This window comes from Biomphalaria glabrata, chromosome 4 (assembly GCF_947242115.1).
Source record: "Biomphalaria glabrata chromosome 4, xgBioGlab47.1, whole genome shotgun sequence".
Lineage (NCBI taxonomy): Eukaryota > Metazoa > Mollusca > Gastropoda > Planorbidae > Biomphalaria > Biomphalaria glabrata.
In genome coordinates, this window is record NC_074714.1 from 22,157,054 (window position 1) to 22,183,829 (window position 26,776).

Below are 26,776 nucleotides of genomic sequence, written 5' to 3' on the forward strand. Positions count from 1 at the left end.
AGAGAAAAAATTTAATATTCACTTTCAATCCGCCTCTTATACAAATTAAAACTATAGATGGTGTCAGAGAAAATGTAAAAGTTATATTGACAGCTCATACTTAATCTTCAAATGAATAAACAATATCATAATCATAGTTATTAAAAAAAAAAACCTAGACCTGGAAACATGCATGATAAATGTATACTTTCTAGCTAATAGTAGGCGCATATATCATATTGAACAATTAAAACAAAAATTCAATTTAACATTTAAAATGTAAATTGTAGCTATCTCAAAAGATGAAAAGAAATTTCCCTAATTTGATATTATTTTCCCTGTGATTTTTTAAAAAATAGAAATCCAAACAGATTTGATGAGAAATGTAACGAACAAAGTTTTATTCTAGAGTGGACTGATACATCGGACTAGTGTTGCTCTCTACGTTTTTGTGACAGATCATCAGATCAGCAGTTCCACAAAGTACGTCTCTCTTAGAACGTGGACGTAAAGGCGATATCTGATTCTAGATCTGTCTCCTAGATCTGCTTTCAAGAGATGTATATCTAATGTTCTATAGCTCCAGGCCTGTAAGTGGCTTTAATTTCCTTATTTCTGACTCTGTAACGTCTCTATTCTGTTATGTTATAGCTTCATATTCCTAGTGGGATTTTGTAGTAATTCAACCACTGAGAAATGAAATATGTCTTTTTTTTTTGGGAGGGGGTGGAAGGGGGTAATGAATTAAAGGAAATGTAATTTAAATACTAGGCTGCTCAATTTTTTTTACAGGAACATTGAATATTTTGTTTCTAGTTCTGAATTCTGATTGTGTGTAGGTGTTTATACTTTATGTCAATTCAATGACAAATAACGCGAGAGGAAAAAAAAACGTCCATTTCTATTATTTCACTGCACTGTAAGTAATTCTCTGTATTCATCATTAGATGTGTACATTGTCTCTGACTAGATAAATAATGTTTCAAGAAGACAAATACAGAATAAAGAAAACAGAAAGACAATAAAATATTCTTGATGGGCTCATTTAGATTTGTATTTAGATTGAAGCTACAACTAGACACACCAGACGCGATTCAGCATTCTTTTTTTATATGTGTGCATGATGGCGTACAGCTTTTATTAGACATCGCTCTATTTCTCTTTATTTGTCAGTTGTCTTGGTCTGTTGTTTTGTCTGTTGTCTGTTGTTTTTGTTTCAGTCTCTGTTGTTTTGTCTGTTGTTTTTGTTTCAGTCTCTGTTGTTTTGTCTGTTTCTGTTACTTTGTCTTTTGTTGTTTGTTATTTTGTATGTTGTTTTGACTTGTTTTGACCATATTGCAAATTTGTTGTTTTTATCTGTTGTTGCTGTTTCTGTTTTTTGTTTTTGTTGTCTGTTGTTGTTTATGTTGTTTTGCCTGTTGTTGTTTTTACTATTTTCATCTGTTGTTTTGTCTGTTATTTTGTATTTTGTTTTGCCTGCTATTTCGCCTTATGTTTTGTCTGTTTTTTTGTCTCTTGTTTCTGTTATTTTGTCTGTTGCTGTTTTATTTGTTGTTTCGCTGTTGATATTCTCTAGTTTTGTCCATTGTTTTTTTTTTCTGTTATTTTGCCTGAACAAATTGTTATTTCTTTCTTTTGCTTGTAGACATCTATTGAATTTGAACGTAGAATCATATCACAGAAGAACCCTGCTACTCAACGAATGCTAAAAGCAGAGTCTTCAACGAACATATTTATTTATTTTCAAAGAATAGAAATAGTTATAACTTCATGCTTCCCCTCAATGAGGGTCTATCCTGTGATTTTATTTTCCAAGTTTTGGTATCGTTCTTTAAGAGCTTCATGTCGAGCTAAAACACGTCAGAGTATCTTAGGAGTGGACGATCTGCAGCTCTGCTGCACTGCTACAGATCACCGTACAGTATACCTTGTGAAAGTCGACCCTAGAGCGTTCGCATTCGGTGTTCGTATTCTAGCCAGCCATGGTGTCTACTGCTGATAAAAGTGCACCCTGATTTTTTTCTAAGGACTTGCTCTTTGGTTAATTTAAGTAAGAAAATAAACAACAAATACTGTTTCAGTGTAAGTCAGAATATGTACTAGACTCTTCATGCGTCGTTACAGTCTTTTATGATTTGACTATAATTTACAAAGTTGTATTAGTCACTTGATTAACTAAGGCGTCTTGACTTGCCAACAAACCTATGGAAAGACTCAAGTTGGCTCCTTAGCTACAAAACACGAAGCGATTCTCAAGCAACATGACAGCCAAGCACAGATTGAGAAATAGGATGTCAGGCTGCCTACAGTCCTTTGGAAAACAGATCCGATCACTTAAATGCTTAGGAGCAGCAGATATGGCCATGTTATATAATGTCCTCGAAAAGATTGTTGCAATTAATATTTATACTGAGGCAATTATTCATCGATTATATTTTCAAATGACAATTCTATGCTGTATGTCTATGTAAATAACTTTCTACTATATTTCATCATTCTTTTCATTATTATAATGTAAATATACACAATCTTAAATTCCTTGTATCTATTTGTTTTTCTTTATATCCTCAACTATACAGTTGTGTGTAGAATCCCTTGTATATGCATTGTACTCTGTCTGGTGCTTATCTTTATTTAGTAGTAATTGTCATTTTTATTGAAGAAACGATTAGGCTAATAGGAAAGCCTATAAACAAACTGCCTAAGGACCGAGTCCATTGCAGGATGGAAGAGAGCCACAACAAGCTTGTCAATATCCACACACAGTTCTTCAAGACACCTGCACTGCTGATGTTGTACTGAGAAGGAATATACCCGGAGTGCTCGGCCTTTGGCCTCGCTTCTAATGTGAGCGCTTTAGGATACGAGCCATCGGTATTAAGGATGTAATAATTTAGATATGCTTGCATCTTTCTTAGACAGGCAAATGGAGGCAAGCCTACAGTTCCAAGAGTCTTAGAATCAACTCTTAGGACAAATCTGAGAAATGCAAAAATGAATAATTAAGCAATTATATTACCTCATTAACCTAGATACCTGTTCCAAGTGATATATTACTGGTAAACAAGAATAAATAATTTGTGAAATTCTATAACACTAGGTTGGCCTCGTTCAGTCTAGGTTTCATCTTGTAAAACACTTTTTCTATTCCACTAATGATACTATTTATTTAGTCACTGAGACAACTCTTTACTTGTAGTTCACTTAAAAATTAAAATTGTATTTAATTTTTTTTTGTTGCAATTTTAATCAAGTACTTTCCATAATGTAAGCTTCCTGGCAATTAGCACAATTCAGTAAATCACTTCAGTAAATCACTTCCTTAAATCACTTCAGTAAATCCAACATATTTCTCTGGCTGTTAATTGAAGTAAGGTAACGATGGAATTTAATTAGACGACACAATCCTTCTCCAGCCTTTGTGTTTACAGAGTTATACTTATGTCAGTGTCATCCAGTGTACCACTCTTTGTTTGTTATTCAACAACTTTTAATGAGGCTCAATGTGTACCCAACTACTGCGTCACGCCAAAACGAGGCTAAGTGTATAATGACATTTATAAATGTTTGAGCTTTAGTATTAATTAGAATTACATTGTAGTGAAAATACTTCTCCTCAGAGAAAATAAATCAATTTTTAATAAATTAAAGCATATCTGTAATATATAAACGTTTCTCAATTCGTATACATACCACAATACTATCATGAGATTTAAAACTTTAAAAAAGTAATGACCTTTGTTTTTCGATTGCATTAAATCAATCTTTCTTTCTCAATTTTTTTTTTTTTGAAAATGTAAGCCAATTTTAAGTTTTATCTTTGGATTTGATTTTTTTTTCACATTTTTTAGTACCCTCTTGTTATAATTTTTTTTTACGTTGTAAATTATCTATCTAGATAATAACAAACTGATCCAGTTCATTTAATACATTGTAATAACAGATTACATACATTATCTGTAGAAGAAAAAAGAAGAATTACTCTGATTAAAATATAAGATACTATCATAAATTGACTTAAATACAATGTATTTGTTAAATAAACTTGTCTATATCATAAATTGTTATATTGTAAAACTGTCATTCTATCACTGTTTCTATATGGTACACAGTTATTGTAGAATATTTATCCTGTACACTCTTTATATCACTCTAGTGTGACAATGAAGGAAATATTTATTATCAATGATCAGTTTACGTCCGAGTTTAGCTTCGGCTCAATTTGCCTCATTTTCGCCATCGTATCTTTCGGGGTCATTGCCAACATCATCAATCTTATCATCTTTGTCAAACTCGGATTCAAAGATACCGTCAACATCAGCCTGGTCGCCTTGACCATCTGTGACCTCTGTTCGCTCCTTCCGCTCATCAGTTTAGGAGTTTTAACACAGCCCAGGCTCCTGTCCCCGGATGTGACCTTTGTGGGCGGGGAAATTCAGTTTCTCGCGTCGGGCTGGCCCCACACGATTCTCTCCAAACTAACCAGCTGGATCACGGCGTTCATCATGGTGGAGAGATGCCTGTGTATAGCCAAGCCTTTAAAGGTGAAAACCTTGGTGACTCCTTTTCGGGTCAAGTTCTGTCTTGTTCTTCTAAGCGTCATTGTCGTCTCCGGGGCTCTGCCAACGTACGCCACGCACTATTTCGATTGGAAGTTTTACCCCATGCTAAACAGAACGCTCCTGGGACTCGTCTTGACAGACAACGCCCTGGAAGTGACGCGAGTATCAAACGTCCTGAGCAACTCCGTGTCTGCTCTGCTGTCTTTCACCATCACTGCTTCGTGCACTTTGCTGATAGTTGTGCAGCTGAACAGAAAGTCAAAATGGCGACAATCAGTGGCGGCCTCAAGGAAACGCGAGACATTTCCGTCTTCTAGCAAGGAGAACAAAGCCGCCAAGTTAGTCATCACACTGTCGGCAGTGTTCCTGATCAGCGTCCTCCCTTCTATTATGGTCGTAATAGGAAGTGCTATAGACGATAATTTCGGACTCCTTGGGCTCTATAGAAATTTATTCAATATCTGCTACTGTGTAACTTTCATCATGGAAGCACTGAATTCCAGCGTAAATATCATTGTCTATTATTTCATGAACAGTCGTTTCAGGGAAACATTTCGACATTTGATTCGGACTGTGTAACGACAATATAAGACATTAGTTACGTATTCGGATGAATTGTTGTTGAATTGCTGAACTTAAGTGTGAATAATGATTTTGCATTGAAGTTTTCTATCATGCATCTTTTTTGTTTCCTTACTTTTAAAATTTAGTTTTTAAATGATTCTTCGAAGTGTGCGAAGTGGGTGACTGGCTGGACGTGTGGTACGCTCTTCAAACTGTCTTCATGATAGTGTTGAGTTCAAACCCTGCCAGCACACTTCTACCGATATCTTGTAAAAACTTTGGGCTATGACTTGATCATCTTAATCTCTGAAGGAATGTCTAAAACTTGTGCACCTTTAAAGAGACTACTTAAAAACCCATTTTAAGGTCTGTTAACTCATTCACAGCTTTGAAATCTAATGATTGACGCAAAGAACACTTCTGTTTAGGCTTAATATACCTTACAGCCCTCAACGATTAGCAAAGATGAAATAGCTATGTTAAAGGTCCGGGAGGGGCTATCCGACAGGAAAGTGACTTTGACTCTGTACTCATTACTGGAATGTCACGGGTCAGTCTCGTTAGTGTCACAGACTAATTGCCTTTGTTCCTTCAGAGAAATCACAGTCAGTAGAGGAACTAGTGGTGACAAAGAGTCCAGTCATTGGTTGGAATAACATTTGGTCCAAACAATTTTCTCTGTAGGGATTGAAAGAAAAAAGAAACGGGTATAAAGATGGACTATAATTTAACTATTGAGAAAAACGTGGGGCTGAAAGAGACTGACAAAGATGATAAAATGAAGAATGAGAGACAGAGAGAGAGAGAGAGAGAGAGACAGAGAGAGTGAGAGAGAGAGAGAGAGACAAAGAGAGAAAGTGTTTGAAAAGAAAAGAAAAAGTTTAAAACTTTGAAAGAGAACCGATCTACTTACACTTTCTTTATTTCCATATTATTTTCATAATTATTACTTGTAATTTGAGATTGTATTATGCAAGTAGTTATTTCTTCTATTCCTTTTAACCTCTCTCTAACTCTCGTTGTCTTTATATATCTTTATTTCTCACAAGCACACACACATTGTGTCTCTCTCTCTCTCTCTCACTCTCTCTGGCGTTCTTTTCCCATTTGTCTCACTCTGCTATCAATCTCTTTCTCTTTTTTGTCTCTCTTCGTCTCCCTCTCTTTCTCTTTCTGTCTCATTCACGCGTCTTCTTTCTCTTTTTTGTCTCTCTTCTCTTTCTCTTACTATTTTGCTCTCATCCTTTCTCTCTTTCATTTTTCCGCTCAGTCTTTCTCTCTCTCTCTCTCTCTCGCTCTCTCTCTCACACTAATTAAGTATTGTGCATATATAAAAACATTTGTGTTACCAAGTTTCCCATTTCAAAAGAAATTAATCACCATTTTGCCTACTCTAAAGCTCAACCTTTCCTTCCCTGTTCTTATGTATTCATGTCCGAAAAAGAAGCGCTCTACCCAGGGCTCTACCAGGCTGCCAGAAAGCATCGTTCGTATTTGCAGTACATGGTGTGGCGCCAGACGCCCCAGTTAGTTCGGAATAAATAAAAACGAATGTTTGGTATGGGGGGGGGAGTAAGACGTGTGAATAACATAGATCACACGAGGTAGAGAGTTCCCCCACGCCACGGCCAGGGATTGGGTGCTACAAGTTATCGATTGCTGGGTTACAAGGGCGCTGAACGGAAGGTGCCATTGCCCCTGCGTCCCAGACGCCCGAAAGGAGAGAAATAAATGCGCTGTAAAAAATGTTTTTTCTTGCAGCCTTTAAGATACATGCACATGTATATTCTTGTGTTTTGTGCGTGTTTACAAACATGGCATTCATTCACATTTAAAGCAATTTGTCCACGACCCGTGGGTCTCTAGTTCAAATAATCTTTGAATTTCTTTTTTTTAAGAAACACCTAAGTCTTCACTTTCTTTTTCTATCCTCAAGATGATAACAAGAGGATAAAAGAGTGAGATACAAAAAGTGAGGAGGTTGTCCTAGAAAGGGATGGAAAAGTGATGAATTCAATGTGTTTCTCTATGATAGATGGTTCAATATTGTGTCTCTCTCTTTCCATGGTAGTTCAATATTGTGTCGTGTGGCCAGCACTACGTCCAACTATCGTCACTTTCCTGAACACATGTCTCAGGTGAACCCTTCCAGACCTTGCGAGCTATGGGGGCAGCTGATGTAGAGGGCATCTGTTTCTATGGACAACGGTTAAAGTTGGACGACGTTTTGCCAGAATAACGACCCTTCTGAATCATATGTCAGGTACCAATTAGACGCGGGTGGACTCAGGGGCATCCTGAAAATACCAGTCTTTATCAGGATTCGAACTCTAGATCACTAATGAACTAAGTGTCAGAAGAGTGTATATTAAAAGAAAATTGCTGTACAATGATTCCACTGGATAAAAAAACAAAATGAAAAAAAAAATTGATTATTAAAAGCCAAATGAATATGCAGTAAAAAATTGATTAGCTTTAGAAATTGTTGCAGTATCAGCTGTCAAAAGCTCATCTGTTTATAAAAGATATTTTTACATTTTAAAACAACGCTTAAATTATTTTCTTTTATTTTTCAATCTTTAATCTCTCTACAGATGTCTCTTATCTTCCTTAGCCTATGTACAAACAAAATTAATTAAAAATAAATAATCGATTTTAACTAAATGATTGATTTTCTTTTTATTCACGTGCTGTCGTCAAGCCATGAACTCATAGACAAAATATCATGAGGATGGGATGAGTAGAATTGGTCGAAACATCGATTGCACAAATCCAAACATACATGAAAGATATAGAGTGAGATAATATAAGCGTTGTTGCTGATGAATGTACTGTCAAATAAATCAGCGGTTAAAAAAATCAAATGTCAAAAAAATCATCCATTAAAAGAGAAAGCTGTCTAAAAAAAGTAAGTTCTCAAAATAGTCAGCCGTCCAAATATTCATCTTTCAACAGCTGTAAAGAAATCGTCTGTTAAAGAAATCAGCTGTTCAAAAATGATAATTAAAAGATTCAGCTGTTAAAAAAAAATCCTATGTTCAAAGAGTCACGCAGTTATTTGCTGAGGTGTAGGAACGTTTGATCACAAAATCTTCTAATTACACATCAATGTGATTGCTTTACATCATGGACTTGTGAAACCGGCACACCAGCGTGGCCCATGTTATGGCCTTGTTTGGCAAATATTCAAATCAATAAAACTCACGTCCGACTTCCCGCCTGGGTTGTCAGTTTAAAAAAAAAAATTAAATTGATGAAAAAAATACAAATTTTGTTTTGAAAGTTTTAGTTTATGTAAAAAGAGTGGAGACCCGATGTCAGTGACGTGTGATAGAACATTGTACAAGAAATAAAGTAATCAATAATCAATATATTCATCAATAATTTTTTGTTTGTAATATGATTTATGGGTTTATTTGCTTGTAACATTAACTAAGCGTAGATGGCTTTTTTTAAAGGGCATTTCAGCCATAGAAAGAGCATCCATGCAAATAAATTGAGTTTAGGAGTTTCCGCCATGGTTTCTTTTTTTTAAATACAGAATTTGATTTTACATAATGACATGAAAAGCAAGAGAATTGATCGATTAATAAAAAAAAATGTGTTAATAAAATAAATCAACAATATACGAATATTAAGACGTAATGAGCCTGTAAAAATAAAATCGGGTTGAAAGTGAATGTGTAATGACCTCATGAATCGTGTGGAGACAAAATTTAGTGTCCTCATGACGTGTTGAGGAGTCCCCTTAAAGTTTTATTTTGGATGGTGGCCTTCTTCAATAAAAACATTTTCAAGCAGGTCTATCAAATCATCATTCCCTCCAGATGATGTCTCCTGCACTTGTCTACTTTCAGTGTAACTGAGCTCATCTAGTTCCTTGATTATAGCCATCCTTCCGTTCCGTAAATCTGACTAATTCCACTTCTGACACCAATTGTTGTAACTCAATGACAAACAGCTATAGGAAAGAGAGTTAGAGATGATGATGGTTAAATAAAACAAAAAAGATGAATACATAAACATACAGAATAGTCCGCCTTTGACACAAAGTTTTCTTCTCAGTCACCATACTTCGGCGCACACATCAGTAATAGACCAGTCTCACAAAGTAGTGCTGCCGCCAAGCGCCAAGTCATAAAAGTAAAATCAAATGGGCATCTAGCTAGAGCTGCACAAAAGCAAAGATATTGTGAAGATCAGCTGCTACCCTTAATAAATTTTGTTGGTAAAAGTGAATCTTCCATTTAACGACCTTAGGAATGTTTTTTTTATCTATTTATTTCAACATCTCTCGCAACTTATCAGTTCATTTTCTCTCGATTTCTTATTCTCAATAATTTATTGAAGTTCACTTGTTTTTTCCTCATATATATCCATATCGCTTCCTCTTTTTGTTTTTATACTACTCTAGTTTACTGCTTAAAGAATGTACACAAGATCGGGAGACTAAAACATGCGAACAGATTTCTGCGATTTTGATTTAGAATGAACATCTCCAACAGTGTAGGAACATGTACAAATTAAATGATTTTTAATGATTTCTGTGTTCACCACAAGACCTGAACAGAGGCGGCCTTTAGCAGCAAGCGGGTGTAGGCGAGTTTCGCATGTTAAAGATTAGCTGTAACCTAGAATATCGTTTAAAGGGCAGCTTTTACGGTAATTGCTGTAAATGTCAAGAAGGTTGCTCCAATCGTAACAAGTCCTTGTTGAATGTCAAGAAGGTTGCTCCAATCGTAACAAGTCCTTGTTAAATGTCAAGAAGGTTGCTCCAATCGTAACAAGTCCTTGTTAAATGTCAAGAAGGTTGCTCCAATCGTAACAAGTCCTTGTTGAATGTCAAGAAGGTTGCTCCAATCGTAACAAGTCCTTGTTAAATGTCAAGAAGGTTGCTCCAATCGTAACAAGTCCTTGTTGAATGTCAAGAAGGTTGCTCCAATCGTAACAAGTCCTTGTTGAATGTCAAGAAGGTTGCTCCAATCGTAACAAGTAATTGTTAAATGTCAAGAAGGTTGCTCCAATCGTAACAAGTCCTTGTTAAATGTCAAGAAGGTTGCTCCAATCGTAACAAGTCCTTGTTAAATGTCAAGAAGGTTGCTCCAATCGTAACAAGTAATTGTTAAATGTCAAGAAGGTTGCTCCAATCGTAACAAGTCCTTGTTGAATGTCAAGAAGGTTGCTCCAATCGTAACAAGTCCTTGTTAAATGTCAAGAAGGTTGCTCCAATCGTAACAAGTAATTGTTAAATGTCAAGAAGGTTGCTCCAATCGTAACAAGTCCTTGTTAAATGTCAAGAAGGTTGCTCCAATCGTAACAAGTAATTGTTAAATGTCAAGAAGGTTGCTCCAATCATAACAAGTCCTTGTTAAATGTCAAGAAGGTTGCTCCAATCGTAACAAGTCCTTGTTGAATGTCAAGAAGGTTGCTCCAATCGTAACAAGTCCTTGTTGAATGTCAAGAAGGTTGCTCCAATCGTAACAAGTCCTTGTTAAATGTCAAGAAGGTTGCTCCAATCGTAACAAGTAATTGTTAAATGTCAAGAAGGTTGCTCCAATCGTAACAAGTCCTTGTTAAATGTCAAGAAGGTTGCTCCAATCGTAACAAGTAATTGTTAAATGTCAAGAAGGTTGCTCCAATCATAACAAGTCCTTGTTAAATGTCAAGAAGGTTGCTCCAATCGTAACAAGTCCTTGTTGAATGTCAAGAAGGTTGCTCCAATCGTAACAAGTCCTTGTTGAATGTCAAGAAGGTTGCTCCAATCGTAACAAGTCCTTGTTAAATGTCAAGAAGGTTGCTCCAATCGTAACAAGTCCTTGTTGAATGTCAAGAAGGTTGCTCCAATCGTAACAAGTCCTTGTTGAATGTCAAGAAGGTTGCTCCAATCGTAACAAGTCCTTGTTGAAGAGAACTATTTTCGAACAAATCCACCGCGATGCTTTTTTAATCTAAAGAGTATTGGAAATTACATTAGAATTCGCACTGGAGGCCTATCACATTTGTCTGATGGATTGACTGTCACAAACAAAACGTCATATCGCAAGCCTCTTCAGACCCTGTTCTTCACCCACCACCATAGACCCGCCTCTGCAGTAAGTTATAACTTTTTTTGTCAAAATCTCTCGCAATCTTTTTTTCCCATTACGTTTTTCTTGTACCTTCTATCGCCTGCACATTTCTCCACTTTGCTTTCCGTTCTTTTTCTATCTTGCTGTATTTTATTACTTTTAAATAATGTTCATCCGATCTTGATAATTAATAACTACCTCGACAACACAGAAATAATTAAAGGTTTACATTTTGCTGTAAAAATCCCCAATATTAGGTCTATTGAACTGCTCATTAGAAATGTCAAAGTTGACTAAAAGCAAACTAGTCCAGAGAAACAAGCAGAATATAAAAAAAATATTTTATGTTTTTAAAGCAAAGGGAAAGAACTCCGTCCTTGAAACTATATCTACCAATAATGTACAAATTATTTTCCTTATTTGATTTTAAACAAAATAATTAATTACCAATAATTGACTAATTGAGTATTTTTGTTTATTGATTCATGTTTTGTTAGGTGCAATAAATAATTGTTTAAAGTATCAACTTGATTGAAAAATGCGTGAAAGGGAAATAGCATTAACAATCAATTAAGGAGATTAAACACAACACATTTAGTCATATCTGTGAACACTAAAGGATTAGTCTTCCTTGTTGCTATTAAATAAAGTAATGAATTACAAGTAATTAATTGGCTAATCGTTTACTTTTTTTTATTGAATCATGTTTTGTCTATGCCAATGAATAATTGTGCAAAGTTTCAGCTTGATCCGAGAATGGGTGCGGGAGAAATAGCGTGTATACACTTTTTACCAGACAGGGCGAGTTGATATAAGCTTTGTATAAAAGAACCTTCTTCAGAGAGCCAGTCATGTATTTGTTAAGTACTTTTCTTAAAGTATCTATCTCCGTCTCGTTTCTTATGCCTCATCCTGGCCTCTTTCCAAGTTGTGAGTTCCAATAACATAATCGATTTATATAGGAAGTGGTTTAAGCGGCGGAGGTGATGCATACCTGACTGCCTTTTTCTCTCTCTTTTTTATTTTTGTGTTGTTTTTTTTTTCTGTTGACAAATTAGTTGATGACTATTGTGGTTCTAATTTCACCCTTAAAGAAAAAGCACTGGACCAATGGAAAACTCAATAACCTAATACAATTAGAGACAAAACTAAGAGGTCGAAGATAATGTGGGATCTGAAAAGGAATGGTTAAAATTATCGGAGAATTATCGCTTCGTCCACTGAGTGACAGAGAGTGGGGAGCTTATTTCCTCACTTGCCCGCTCTCCCTGGCACTCTGTAAACTGATGCAAAGGGACGGAACTTAGAGTAGCATATCCTGACAATTTCTCTTAAGAAAAGCAAGGGAGATAACTGGTGTGACGATGAAGTGGATTATCTTTTTGCCTCTAAGTAACTATAACTTTTAATTACTTTTTTATCGTATGGATTTTTTTCCCTCTATTTTTTAAATTTAACATATATGAAAAGACACATAAAGTCAATGCTTATTTATGAAATACTGATAAAAATGATTCTTTTATTTGTCTAAAACCATACTTCTGTTTTCAGCTTCCGTTTCCTAATTGTCAACTTTAAGTTTCCGATAAATAAGCAGAAGAAAGTGCGCAGCCAATCTCTATGTATAGTCATGCAGCACTACTATATACATGGGTTGGCAAACCCTTTTGCTACACAAAGATCCATTATTTTAAATAAAATACTTATATAGATGCGCTGCAAGGCTCTATCTGCATATTACTAGGTACCTCACAACGTTTAGTGAATCGATTGGTATAAGAAGTTAAAGGTTAATTTCTGTTATTCTATATTTAGCAGCCCGTAAGGGGAAAGGGCGCTATTAGGCTTGTGCAAAATGTCCGTCTGTCCTCCAGTCCGTCTGTCACAGATCTCAAAAACTAGAAGAGAAATGAAAAATATTATTTCAACTTGCGATGCGGCTTGCAAAGTTTAGGTGCGACGGCTACTTTTTAATTAATTAAGGAAGCAATTTTTTCTTAAAAATATACCAATTCTAAAACAATACATAAAAGTAAGGGAGATAATGTTAAAAATATGTTAACAAAGAAAGATTGTTGTTTATGTATTTTCAGTATCACTAAGTCAAATATACTTATAGAATGTACGAGAAATGTTAACAACCAATATAAATATCAGTTAAAGGTGTTTTTTTTTCTTCTGGTCAACTAGCTGCTAAAATTAAAAGAAAACATTTATGTTTGTTTATAAAGGCTAAGGATACACTTTGTGTATAAATATCACGCACATTTTTTAAATAAACTTTTTATGCAGCCAATTTCATGCAGAAGTGTGACGGCCAAAAGTCCATCGCTTCATATGTAATAAATACTGCACGCCTTCCGGTGTAGTGCATGTGACACACCTGAACAGGTACCAACTAAATCCTATTGTAGTGAGCCTACCACATCTTCTATGCTTTACTTTTCACGCACATTCTCTAGCAATGTTTCTTATAAAATTTTTTAAATAAAAACTTCCAAAATAAAAAAAATAGAGTGCATTACAGTGACCCATTTCTTTCTCTCTTTCTTTTTTTTCGAAAACAATATCATTTGTTGGATAAGTTTATATTGAGAAGTTCAAAAAATGTTCTACTATTTCTTGGCCACTTAGTCCATTGGATCGTTGGAGCACCAGCCATGATATGTTCACCGTCTCTCTACATTCCTGTCTTTTGCTAGGATTATAGTTTCTTGGATTGAATGCCTTTGATGATTTCTTCACATCGCTTCCCTTCCCTGTTTCTCTTTCTTTTTCCCTGGTTTTGTTCCTTGTAGGAATGCGTGTGCGAGCACTGAGGATCTCTTGATATGGCATTACAGTCTGAACGTGCATTTTTGGTAAACGTGGTCAGAAGGTCAACATTGGGTCCAAGCGAGACCAACATTGGATCCAAGCGAGACCAACATTGGATCCAAACGAGACCAACATTGGATCCAAACGAGACCAACATTGGATCCAAGCGAGACCAACATTGGATCCAAACGAGACCAACATTGGATCCAAGCGAGACCAACATTGGATCCAAGCGAGACCAACATTGGGTCCAAACGAGACCAACATTGGATCCAAACGAGACCAACATTGGATCCAAGCGAGACCAACATTGGATCCAAACGAGACCAACATTGGATCCAAGCGAGACCAACATTGGATCCAAGCGAGACCAACATTGGGTCCAAACGAGACCAACATTGGGTCCAATAGAGACCAACATTGGGTCCAAGCGAGACCAACATTGGGTCCAATAGAGACCAACATTGGGTCCAAACGAGACCAACATTGGGTCCAATAGAGACCAACATTGGATCCAAACGAGACCAACATTGGGTCCAAACGAGACCAACATTGGGTCCAAACGAGACCAACATTGGGTCCAATAGAGACCAACATTGGGTCCAAGCGAGACCAACATTGGGTCCAATAGAGACCAACATTGGGTCCAAACGAGACCAACATTGGGTCCAATAGAGACCAACATTGGGTCCAATAGAGACCAACATTGCGTCCAAACGAGACCAACATTGGGTCCAATAGAGACCAACATTGGGTCCAATAGAGACCAACATTGGGTCCAAGCGAGACCAACATTGGAAGCGACCCTAAGGAAGCTTTGCAGAATACACATCCAGACACTGGCAGAACTTGCTACTCTAACCCAGATAAGAATTCTGAAACAAATCCCATTAACAATAAAAATGTTTTTAGTAAATTGATTCAATTTAATTAATTTATTTCATCTAAGCTTAGCTCTGTCTTTTTTGCAACCCAAAATACTTCGCTGATATTAAAGAAACAAATAGAATCCTTTAAACAAATGTGTTTTCTTGTCCGTGTTCTGGATATTGCTTTGAAGTTAACATTTTTAAATTTTAGTTCAAACCTCCAACAGGACTTCAGATAATGGCGACTGGCAGGAATCAGGCCTGTGTCCTTTTACATAACTGCATATTATAAAAGCCGTATGATCAAATGGTATAAGAAGGTTGTATAAAATTAATAACTGACATTAAACTTTGCATGCATTTTTATCAAAATATTTTTTTTTCTTTTTATACAGTAAAAAAAAAAAAATTACAACTTGTCAGCTAAAAATTTAAATACGTCTAAATTATAATTTTTTTTTATCTTCCTTTCGGGAGCTCAATGAACCGTGAAGGCTACAAGAAAACAGAAAAGCCAGGAAATAAATCATTGCTTCTAAATCAATCAAAGGGAGCTCACGCTAAAAAGCTGGCTCGTGTCGCACGAATAAGGGAAGAATGAAAAAGTGTAAGAGGAATGTGTCTCGAGGCACTCAGTACTTCCTACACTCTCCAAAGTACTTAGAATGTCATAGATTTACCTGTCACGAGTCTTTAATAAATGACTATTTAGTTACATCACACACACACACAATGACTATTGTGACTGATGATTAGTGTCTAAGAGTTATTACTCATGCTAAGCATTTTGGCATTTGAGGAGGGTAACATTTATTGTAATACTTTGACTTATTTTTGAGGGAAATCATGAAGAGTATTATTATTATTAGAGTAATAATCCAGTAATTCTTTAAGTAATTTTATGTCATACAACAAGTAATACTTCGAGTAATATTCAAAAGAATACTCAAGTAATACTTAAAGCCACTCACCAAAATATTTCAGGGAATGAATGTATCTACTAATGCTTCTTCGGGTAATATTCAAGCTTCTCACATGTCATTTTTCATGTCGGAGGATTCAGATCAGTAATCTTATATCTGAGATAAATCAGGCAGTTCTCCGTATATTTGTTCTTATTATGAGGGTATTTGGAGCCTTAAGAGTCTTGTTCGAGCCTCTTGATACAATTTGAAGGTCATGGTCAGAATTCTCTGGTGATGCTCCACAAGGGCAAGTTTCGCTAGTCCCGACTTTTAGCTTTCCGGAACACAAATCGTCTCATTCTGTTATGTCCGGTTCTGCGGTTATGCGCAAGCATATAAGAATGTGGAGGCGCGGCGGCTGAGCAGTAAAACGCTTGACTTCCGAATCGGGGGTCCTGAGTTCGAATCCTGGTGAAGACTGGGATTTATAATTTCGGAATTTTTGGGCGCCTATGAGTCCACCCAGCTTTAATGGGTAACTGGCATTTGTTGGAGAAAAGTAAAGGCAGTTGGCCTTTCTGCTGACCACATGACACTCTTGTCAACCATAAGCCACAGAAACAGATGACCTTTACATCATCTGCCCTATAGACCACTAACATTAGTCTGATTTTAAGTGTCGACAGCTACACCTTTACTTTTCCACGAAAGAACAAGACTGTTCTCTGTGAATAAACATCATTGCTCTATAATAGCTGTAGTATTAGTAACAAGAGATCTACGATGTCTTATCAAACCTTTGCCACATTGGCTTTATATATGATTATGCTGCAAAACAACGTCTGTTGTTATTGGCCACAAGAGTCGTCCGTTGTTTAGACAATGTCGTATATTTATTTATACATACCTTATCCACCATTGCTTACAAAAATGTGTAAACTTATTTAACACTGAGATATAATAGCTCTGAACACCAAACCAACTTAATAACGTAGCTATTGAGTTGTTTGGCTACTGATACAGTCTGAGCAATGATGGAACGGAGTGAGTCTAAAAAATGGTTATGCGCAATTAACACAAAGACCAGAAACATGAAATGACACCTGGGGGAGTACGGAAAGCCACATTTGAATGATAATTCGATTAGGGAATTTATAATCGAGGAGTCCCCTTCATTGCAGAACACACACACAGGCACAACAGAAGACTCACATTGTACGCATATATGCTTATCAGTACAGACACACATACACATTTATTTGAATACTCTTGGGGGAATGTAATAGATGAAATATTACAGTGTGTCATTAAAATATTCTGTTCTGTGTGCATCGGTTTTGAAGTCTAGAGATTCCGCTCTCTCCATTGACCTGCCTTGACGTATTAGGGAACATTCTGGAGCCGATTGTCAAAGATTGCTTAACGCTTCATCTATCTCTTTACAGTCTTTTTATTGCGTCCTTTTTTCCTCCGTTTCTTAACTTCTCTCTCTCTCTTTCTCTCTCTCTCTCTCTCTCTCACACACACACACACACACATTCTCTATTTCTCACCTAGCTCTTAAGCATTGTTTCTTTCTTTGCGTCTTTTTCACTCTCTCTATCTTCCTCCTTTTTCCAGATCTTCTCTCTGTGGCTCTTTTTTTTTCCTCTCTATCTCTGTCTTTTTCACCTTCGTAAGCGTTCATCTCTCGTTCTTTCACTCTTCCCCTATCTTCTCCATCTCTTTTCCTCTTTCTCTTTTCTCGATGCTCTATTTCTCTTTTTCTCTCTCCCTTTTTCGAGATTTTCTGTATTGTTTCTATTTACCTTTTTCGATCTCTTCGCGCTCTGTCATTCTCTTTCTTTTTTTGTCGTCTTCCTAATCCATCTATCTATCTATTTATCTATCTATCTATCTATCTATCTATCTATCTATCTATCTATCTATCTATCTATCTATCTATCTATCTATCTATCTATCTATCTATCTATCTATCTATTTATCTATCTATCTATCTATCTATCTATCTATCTATCTATCTATCTATCTATCTATCTATCTATCTATCTATCTATCTATCTATCTATCTATCTATCTATTTATCTATCTATCTATCTATCTATCTATCTATCTATCTATCTATTTATCTATCTATCTATCTATCTAATCTATCTATCTATCTATCTAATCTATCTATCTATCTATCTATCTATCTATCTATCTATCTATCTATCTATCTATCTATCTATCTATCTATCTATCTATCTATCTATCTATTGTAGCACCAAATTGCTGGTAGACAACTAAACCTTTCTAGGTGTAATATATCTCAACTAGTAAAGCTTAAATAACGACCTTTGTGGACAAGACTGAATAGAAATGTATAATATAGAGACAATATTAGCTTGTTATAAACGAACTACTTGTAGAAGACTTAAGTAATAATATCTTTGAACAACATTGAACTGACTACAATGACAGAACCTTTCAGGCTCACGTCTTTCCTAAGGCCAAACGACGACAACCCACCAATGTTGCATCCTTCACAACCAATCGCTTAGCTCTTCCCGTCGTCACCACAGAAACGCACAAGCACACACACTCCATAACACCTGGTCTCGATCTTCAAGGGTTCGAACCATGCCTGCCGCCCTGAGAAACGTTTAGATTTAGATGTAATCATCTTTTATTTTGAAGGGACATCCGAAACATATCAAACAAAGATTATAGTGACTTCAGATCTGATTACTTGCTCCCACTCATGTGTAAATATGTGTGTACGTGACGGCGAAACAAAAAGCCTATTATAAGTTTAACAATCTTTTGCGCAGGCTGGTGGCCATACAGTATTTTATATAACTGGCCCACAAGTGAATGTTATGCTTGTCCTGGATGTGACACAATATGTAGGTCACAGCTGGTGCTGCGTTCCTCATTAATCTTATTATTAGTAGTAGAGCATGAGCTCCTGCTGCGATTGAATGCGATGTTTACGGCTAGTTACTGAAGCGGAAACATGTCACAGGAAGTTACAGGCCGTTTTTTTTTTATCAATTCCCTTAAATGAAGAGCTCTTCATGTCTCGCACAGAACAAAAGATGTGCTTAGCTATTTTTTTTAATTTTATTTTTTTATTTATTATTATTATTTTTTTTTATTTTAGCGAAAACCGGATGCGCACAGATTTTTTTGTTCTCTAAAGAACTAACATTTACAAGAGTGTATAAGGCCAATCCTAGAAATCAAGAGATAGGTCTATTTGAATATTAGTTAAACATGACATTTTGAAAACCGGAAATAAGAGTTGAGTGAGTTTCAGTCTAGTAGCCTATATTTATCCTATTATTGAACATTTAGCACACACACACACACAAATATATGTAAGAAAAATTCAAGCCATATAAATGAGCATAGATCTAAACTTTTCAAAATCAAATTTATCACCTTTTCTCTTCTCTGACCCATAAAAATAAATTACAATTAATTTTTATCTCTTCAAATTTTGTTTGTTAACGAAAGATCCGATTTCCCGAGTATTTGTATAAAATTTTTAGTATTGTTATTTAAGTCTATTATGTTTTATTGAAAACGTCTTGATCGTACAGCATGTTACAGATATACCGCTAAGTATACATTGAGTTTTTATCAAGGCCTTCCGATAACATTAACTCCTAGAACAAAATTAAGTATTTTTTAAGAAATTATGTTTTTTAAAATGAAAAATCTTGACAGAAACTTTTTTGTCAAAAATAAAGAAAGAGTTAGATGTTTGTTATCAAGACACGACACAGCATCGTTACTCTGCACCTACCATCTCTGGTAAACACAGCACCGTTACTCTGCACCTACCATCTCTGGTAAACACAGCACCGTTACTCTGCACCTACCATCTCTGGTAAACACAGCACCGTTACTCTGCACCTACCATCTCTGGTAAACACAGCACCGTTACTCTGCACCTACCATCTCTGGTAAACACAGCACCGTTACTCTGCACCTACCATTTCTGGCAAACACAACACAGCACTGTTACTCTGCAATTACCATCTCTTGTTACCACACAACACAGCACTACTACTCTGCACTAACCATCTCTGGTAAACACAACACAGCACTGTTACTCTGCAATTACCATCTCTTGTAAACACAGCACCGTTACTCTGCACCTACCATCTCTGGCAAACACAACACAGCACCGTTACTCTGCACTTACCATCTCTGGTAAACACAGCACCGTTACTCTGCACTTACCATCTCCGGCAAACACAACACAGCACCGTTACTCTGCACATACCATCTCTGATAAACACAAAAGATATAAAAGACTTAAGCTATAGCACACACACACATAAAACAATCAAACTAAGACTTCTGATATACCAATGTAAAGTTAGACGTTCGTGAGCAAAGAGAGTGCTCTATTTGCAGAACAGTAGTGGGTGTTGCTGAGGAATAGAAAATAGAACAGGGAAAGAAAAGTAATATCAGAAACTATTTAAGTTGTAAAATACCCCTCCTTGCGTCTTGTACCTAGTTGTTTTCTTTTCTTCAGACACTATGAGGATGATAGATAAATGTGAACTGTCAATAGCACTCTAACCGATCAATATATAATGTCAGGCATACATTTCATTGGATACTAAAAGTCTGTACTTTAAGCGCTTTAATAAAATAAATAATATAAGAGTTTCAATTCTTTCAAATAAAGAAACACCGTCTGGACATCATATTTCAGTTTCATATTTATCTAAAAAAAAAAGAATTTTGTTTTCGCTAAAGTTCTGTTCACAATTTTGATTTAAGCCGTAGCACTGACCTGTAATTTTAAACGAGTTTCATGATTACTTCCAGACTGACAACTCCGGGGAATACAAATTCCATTAATATTTTACGCCAAAGTCACCCATGAACTTAAGTATCTCTTAGTGTGACTTATGAACTTTGATTTGATTCATTCTCTGTGGATGAAAACGTCCTTTGGTTGTATTTTTAGACTAACTTTGACTATTGTCGCTATTGTGGCTTCCTATCACTCAAAGCTTGTTGTGTTTCATTAGTTTGAATAATATATGTAACATATAATAGGACTCAAAGACAGGAATTTAACGTCGAGTTACAAAATGTACTGAATAAACCTTTTTGAAAAGAACATTTTTTAAAGTGCATCTAATGTTTAGCAACAGAAAAAAAATAGTATTCCATTAAATAATAAAATTACAATTGTTACATTCCAGCATTACCCACCGGCTACGCCTGTCGATTTGTTCCAAGGTTGTTTTTTTTTATTCTGGTCGGAATCTCCGCTTCTTTCTTAACTTTTTTTTTCTTTTTGCACTCCCTAACCCCTAATCCTAACCCTAACCCTAACCCTAACCCTCACTTCAATATCCAAATGGCTCTATGTTACTCTATGTTGATTATTGACACGGACCACCTTATGTTATGCACCCTGCTCATCGTAACACTCTACCACATAGACTTTTGACCTTTTTAGTCGCCATTTTGTCCACTCACATGACCCTTTTTTTTTTTTGTTCGACAGTTATAGATCTAGACTTTACATGAAACCTTGTAGAATAAGATCTAAAAAATAAAGAAGTGAGCTTATTTCAATGAAAAAACAAAGATAACAAAATGACTACTACACTCGCGATTGTAAAGTCTTTTGTACCTGATCAGGATACACCGAGTCTGTTGATCGATGATCAGAATTCATCCTTTCTTACCGCTGCAACAAGCACCGTTTAAGCAGCGACTAATTTTTCTGCATCAGTAAGTCATCACGCAGAACTCGCTGCATCATTCCCGGACTAAAGCCGGACTAAAGCCGGACTGATATAGCTTTACTTTTTGTCCCACGTTTTTTTATTTGTTTGTTATTACTAGATGTGATATCAAATAAAAGCAAAACAAATAATACAGCAAATATGACCAGACGGTAAACATTGCCGAAGTCGTTTGTGTCAAAGAAAAGCTGGTTAGTAATTATATGCTATGCTTTTCCACGACGTGGGACTAAGACTTTTGAAAAGAATTTTAATTTGATTCGAAAAGAACGCTCTAAACCTTTAATTTGAGTATGTGAGCATTTCAGTTGCTAAATTGATTGCTATTTTTTCAAAATGTCTGACTCTATAAAACAAGACAATGAAATAATATTTTATTTTGTAATTATATTGAAAGCAATTTTTACAATTATGTACCTTTAGTAATTCACCAGCTATTTGTACAAAGATTCTATCCACTCACTCTGTCTCTCTATCTGATACACATTTTGAACACGTGATTTTCTCCCACTTCCCGTTCTCGAATGAACGTTGAATCGTCGCACAAATATTCATGGCTCCTAACAAAACATAAATCAATGAACAAATTAACCAATTATTTAATTAAACAGTGGTAATTAGTTAATTAAGTTTGATATAAAAATAGGAAAAAATCTTACAGTATTGAGATCTTTACATTTGGAGTTCTTCCCCTTTGTTTTTTTTTAAATATTTTTTATTATATTTTGTTTCTTTTGTGTCTAATGCAATATATTTATCTATTTTGTTTTGTCGCTTTACAAAAAAAAAAAAAGCATGCACATCCTTTATCGTTAAAAGAAATATAGTTTAGAAAAAAACAATGAATAGTGATACAAACTATTCCAATGGGAGGTGTCTAATCTGGCTTGGCCATTAACTAGTAGTGGAATCTTCTAGTCGCTTTGCTCTAAGACCTGTGTTCTCAACCTGTGGATCGCGACCCTCTCGGGGGTCGAATGATGATTTGCCAGGGGTCGCCTAAGACCATCGAAAACATGGATTGTTTTTGTCTATTCTTCTATTGGTGTGTGTGTGTGTGTGTGAGGGGAGGGGGTCGCGGCAGAGTGGGAGATAAAAAGGGGTCACCGAGCATAAAAGGTTGAGAACCGCTGCTCTAAGACGTTATTATAAAGAAAAGAAAAGTTATTTCGCTCCGAAACAAAAGATAGCATCTAACTTTTTATTTTTAAATAACGAAATCGATTTCCTTAGAGCCGAGAGCTTGTTGAAATACAAATATATAAATCTCATTCAGATTTCAAGATTAATATATTTATTTCACTCTTTCTTTTCTTTGATCATCTAACGAGGAGCAATCATATCATTAATTACATTGTTTGTATTGATTTTAAAATTAATAGCAAATACAAAAATGAAATAATTCATCGATAAATTAACGTTATTTTTTTCACTATGTGAAGCCAATTACGTTAGAGCCTTTTACATCTATTCTTTAAGTGCGATAATGAGAAATGGATCCGAGAATTTAACCCAAGATTTAAATTTTAAAAGAAATGATACCAGTGTTCGTGCATTGCATTACTCCAGAGGACTACTGATTTGTCTGCATGAGGTTCGGGAAAATATGCAGGTCGCAACTGGTTTGCGTACTCATGTGAAAAACTGCACTTATCCTTAATCTTCGGAATAGAAGACATTGGCTTTATTATTATTCCAAACTTGCTAAACAAGACTTGAAGTCTTGACGATGACTTTGAAAGACTTTGCCGCGCTTTCTCGTTGATCTGAGAATTGAGAGTTGATAAAATGTCCACCTGATCCTGTAGCCAATGATCATTGTTGTTGTTGTCATGTGACGTAAAAAACAAATCCCTTCAATGTTGTTTTGTTATTATCATGTCTTTGTTGTTGTTTTTTTGTTTCTAGTTTTTGATACATTGAAAATAAGGTGGCAAGATAAAGTGCTGCAAAGAGCAGGGCGCCAGTACATCCACGCGGTTATAAGCAGTACACGCCATGACTGACTTAGACATGCTAAAACATACCACAAGGTCGACTTCCACAAGGCATTCTGTATGGTGATCTAACAGAAGTCAGGAGAGCCGCAGGTAGCCCACTTTTAAGGTGTACTGATGTATGCAACGCGACATGAAGTTTTTCAAAATTGACATCAACAGTTGTGGAAAAGAGGAAACAGGATAGATCCACATGAAGAGAAAGTCTAAAGGAAGGGTCCTGGATTGGAGAGATGGAAAGTACTAAAGCGTCTGATGATAACATGTCCAACCTGTGACCACAGCTGTGTATTATGGACACCAACGGAGCCAGAACTGGGAACAAGTGGCACTGTAAAGATCCACATGGAGAATGGTCCCAGGTTGCAAAGCCTTTAACAACAGCAGTAAAAAGAAGGGTTAAAATGCAACGGCGCCTGGTGATTACATATGCCCAACCTGTGACCGCAGCTGTGTATCAAGGATTGGCCTCTTTAGTCACACAAGAAGTTGCAAAGGGAAAAGATCCTCTCTCGAGACGTCAAATGTCACAGATGAAATTAAGACGTTACTTCAAAAAAAAGAAGACGATTACGTCCTACGCGTGTTCCTAGGTCAATATATATATTTATTAACTAAGATCTTAATTAATATGTCCTGTACGTTAGTTTACTTCTAAACTTAAACAGAATTTCCATTTATTAAGAGACGGTGTGCTACTTAGTAATAATGTACTAGATACATTCTCTTTTCCTGGAGATCTTCATCTATCTTTTGTTTGTCTATTTAGTTAAAAGTCACAATCGTTCTCTCTTTAGTTTCTTACATTTTTAGCGGCCCCCGAAAGGGGAAAAGACGTTATTAGTTTTGTGTGGAATGTCTGTCCATCCGCCTGTCTATTCGTCCGTCCGTCCCGTTTAGATTTCGTAAACTAGAAAAGATAGTGAAATTCCTACAGCATAATATTTTAGATCATTCAAAGTTCTGATGAAACGGCTACTTTTTTCTTTTCTGAAATCACTTATGCAAGCAGTTTTTTACACAAAAATACACCACTTTACAACTATTCACTATTGATAGTAACAAACACATGAGGCTCTTTATTAGAGGAGACTGTCATTTACCATATTTTTAACATATTTATGCAAATGGTTATAAATTTTTTGTCAAAATGTTTTGTTTACATTTGTATTGTTAAATTATGTATGTTCTGTTACACAGAATATTATATTTAAAAAAAATGTTTACTATTTTTTAAAGAGAAAAAATCTATTTAGTATGCATATAAGTTGGACATAATTTACAACAACAAATAATATGTAGTTTTTCATATTATCGCATGTATTGCAATGCTGGCATATGAACATAGAACACTTAACTAAACACATTTTTTAATATTTATTTTTTTATTTACGGAAATGTGTTGTTTTTTTCTTGACCCTTTACAAAACAATTAGATCAATTAGATTTTCATTATAAGACATCAGTTAGGCCAGGTTCACATCTAACTTCACATTCACCTTCACTTATCCTTTGTTCTTTGTCATTTGTCTTTGATTAAATTTTATTCTGATAACATTAAAACCTGTCTTTTTACCTGCCTAGGTGGACCACTTTGGGGGACGATTTTGAGTTTGTGTTTCTACGCAAACTGTCTTTGTAACCATGTTTTCTTCAGGTTTCCTTATAGCGTCTCCACAGTTGTCCAGATCACATTCTCTTCTTTTTCTTTTACTGTATTTTTGTGTGTCTTAAGAAATGTAACACCGGATTCTAAAATCAAGCAAAATATTAAAAAAATATATTTTTAAATGAGCTCCTCTAGTGAGAATTGTGCTCAGTAAGGTGAGTAACGAGAGTATTAGGGTTTTCAAAACGAATAAGAGTCAGTTCTTCGATAAGAGTCAGTTCTTCGATAAGAGTCAGTTCATCAAATCTTCTTGTCCTTCTGCCATGAAGGAAAAACATCAAGAAGCATTAGATATGTAAACAAGAAAAATAAAACAAAAATCCTATTTAAAAACAAAAAACAACAACAAAGCCTAACTAAACGGGAGAACTCAACTCTTAAAACTAAATCCATCAATAATGTACAAGTTCATCTCAAACACAATAATTAAATAATTGGCTAATTTAGTATATTTGTTTATTGATACATGTTTTGTTAGGTATCATAAATAAATGTTTGAAATTTCAAGTTGATCGGAGACTGCGAGGGGAGAAAAAGCGTTAAGAATTATTTAAGGGGACTACACCCAACAAATTTAACCATAAATTATGGCTTCTCTAGGAGAATGTTTTTCAGTGCTGCCTTCAGGCGATCAGTAAACACAACTCTGCCCGAGCCTCGACCTCCTTTCATAGGTAGCCAAGCCAAGCCAAGTTCCAGCGCACTTAGCCTTTCGACCACGCTTCCCATATATGTGAATACTGAAGCATTGGTTTCCCTTGTTGCTATGAAACAAAATAATCAATTACCAATAATTAACTGTCTAATTGGTTACATTTTTTTATTGATTCATGTTTTGTCTATGTCAATGAATAATTGTGTAAAGTTTCAAATTGATCCGAGAATGGATGTGAGAACAATTACGTATACACACTTTTAACTACATAGACAGAGTGAGTTGATAAAGTCTTTGTAACAAAAAACAATTGTAATGGAAACAAAGATTAGATTACTATGTTTAAAATTTTAGTTGTAATTCCAAAAAATTACAAATGTTTCTGTGACTAATATACGTAGAAACTAATTATGATTATAGAATGTAATCTACTGTTCTAACCTGATTTTGAAATCCCCCTCAACTTGTGACCACCCACTCTCACCCTGTCTCCACATGCCCACCTTGTGCCCACCAAGCGTTACACGTAATGCGATTAAATCCCAAGCTAGTGACCCCCGACATGTTAGTGAATCACGCCCGCCCGACTGGATCGAAGACTCCGGCAACACTACCCTATATATACATTTGCTCGTATGCTTATCTTTGGGTCTATCCTAAAAATAAAGTTTGTTTAGGCAAGACAGGATGAGATGAAGGAAAGAGAAGGTGGGGGGTGGGGGTACTCACGAAACATCATAGATGACATCTAGTTACTCAGTCTCTGACGGGGTCTTTGATTGTTGTACTCACTTTTTTTACAAGAACATCTCCTCATTGCTTCCCCTCCTCTTGCCTCCTTCTCTCTCAATTTCTCTCTTTCTTTGTATCAGCCTCTTTTTTTGTATCTCAATCTCTCTCTCTCTCTCTCTCTCTCTTACGTA

The 26,776-nt window shown here is 35.7% G+C and overlaps 2 protein-coding genes across 3 annotated transcripts in view; both read left to right on the top strand.

Moving 5' to 3' along the window:
- Positions 1–4,142: 4,142 nt before the first annotated feature.
- Positions 4,143–5,120, top strand: LOC106054750 (FMRFamide receptor-like). Its single transcript, XM_013210762.2, has one exon. It carries the CDS (start codon positions 4,143–4,145, stop codon positions 5,118–5,120), a length of 978 nt encoding a protein of 325 aa, XP_013066216.2.
- A 7,124-nt stretch (positions 5,121–12,244) lies between these two features.
- LOC106054756 (uncharacterized) overlaps positions 12,245–26,776 on the top strand; it is a 76,233-nt gene continuing 61,701 nt past the window's right edge. The window contains exon 1 of one of the 2 annotated variants that reach the window (XM_056027548.1): positions 12,245–12,565. In XM_056027548.1, coding sequence (XP_055883523.1) covers positions 12,538–12,565 — 28 coding nt within the window. In that variant the 5' untranslated portion in view covers positions 12,245–12,537. The remainder of the gene's footprint in view (positions 12,566–26,776) is intronic. The other variant, XM_056027547.1, reaches the window with a different exon arrangement.

What these genes read in the sequence shown, in the direction of transcription:
- LOC106054750 (XM_013210762.2), top strand. Translation starts at nt 4,143, where the DNA reads ATGAAGGAAATATTTATTATCAATGATCAGTTTACGTCCGAGTTTAGC.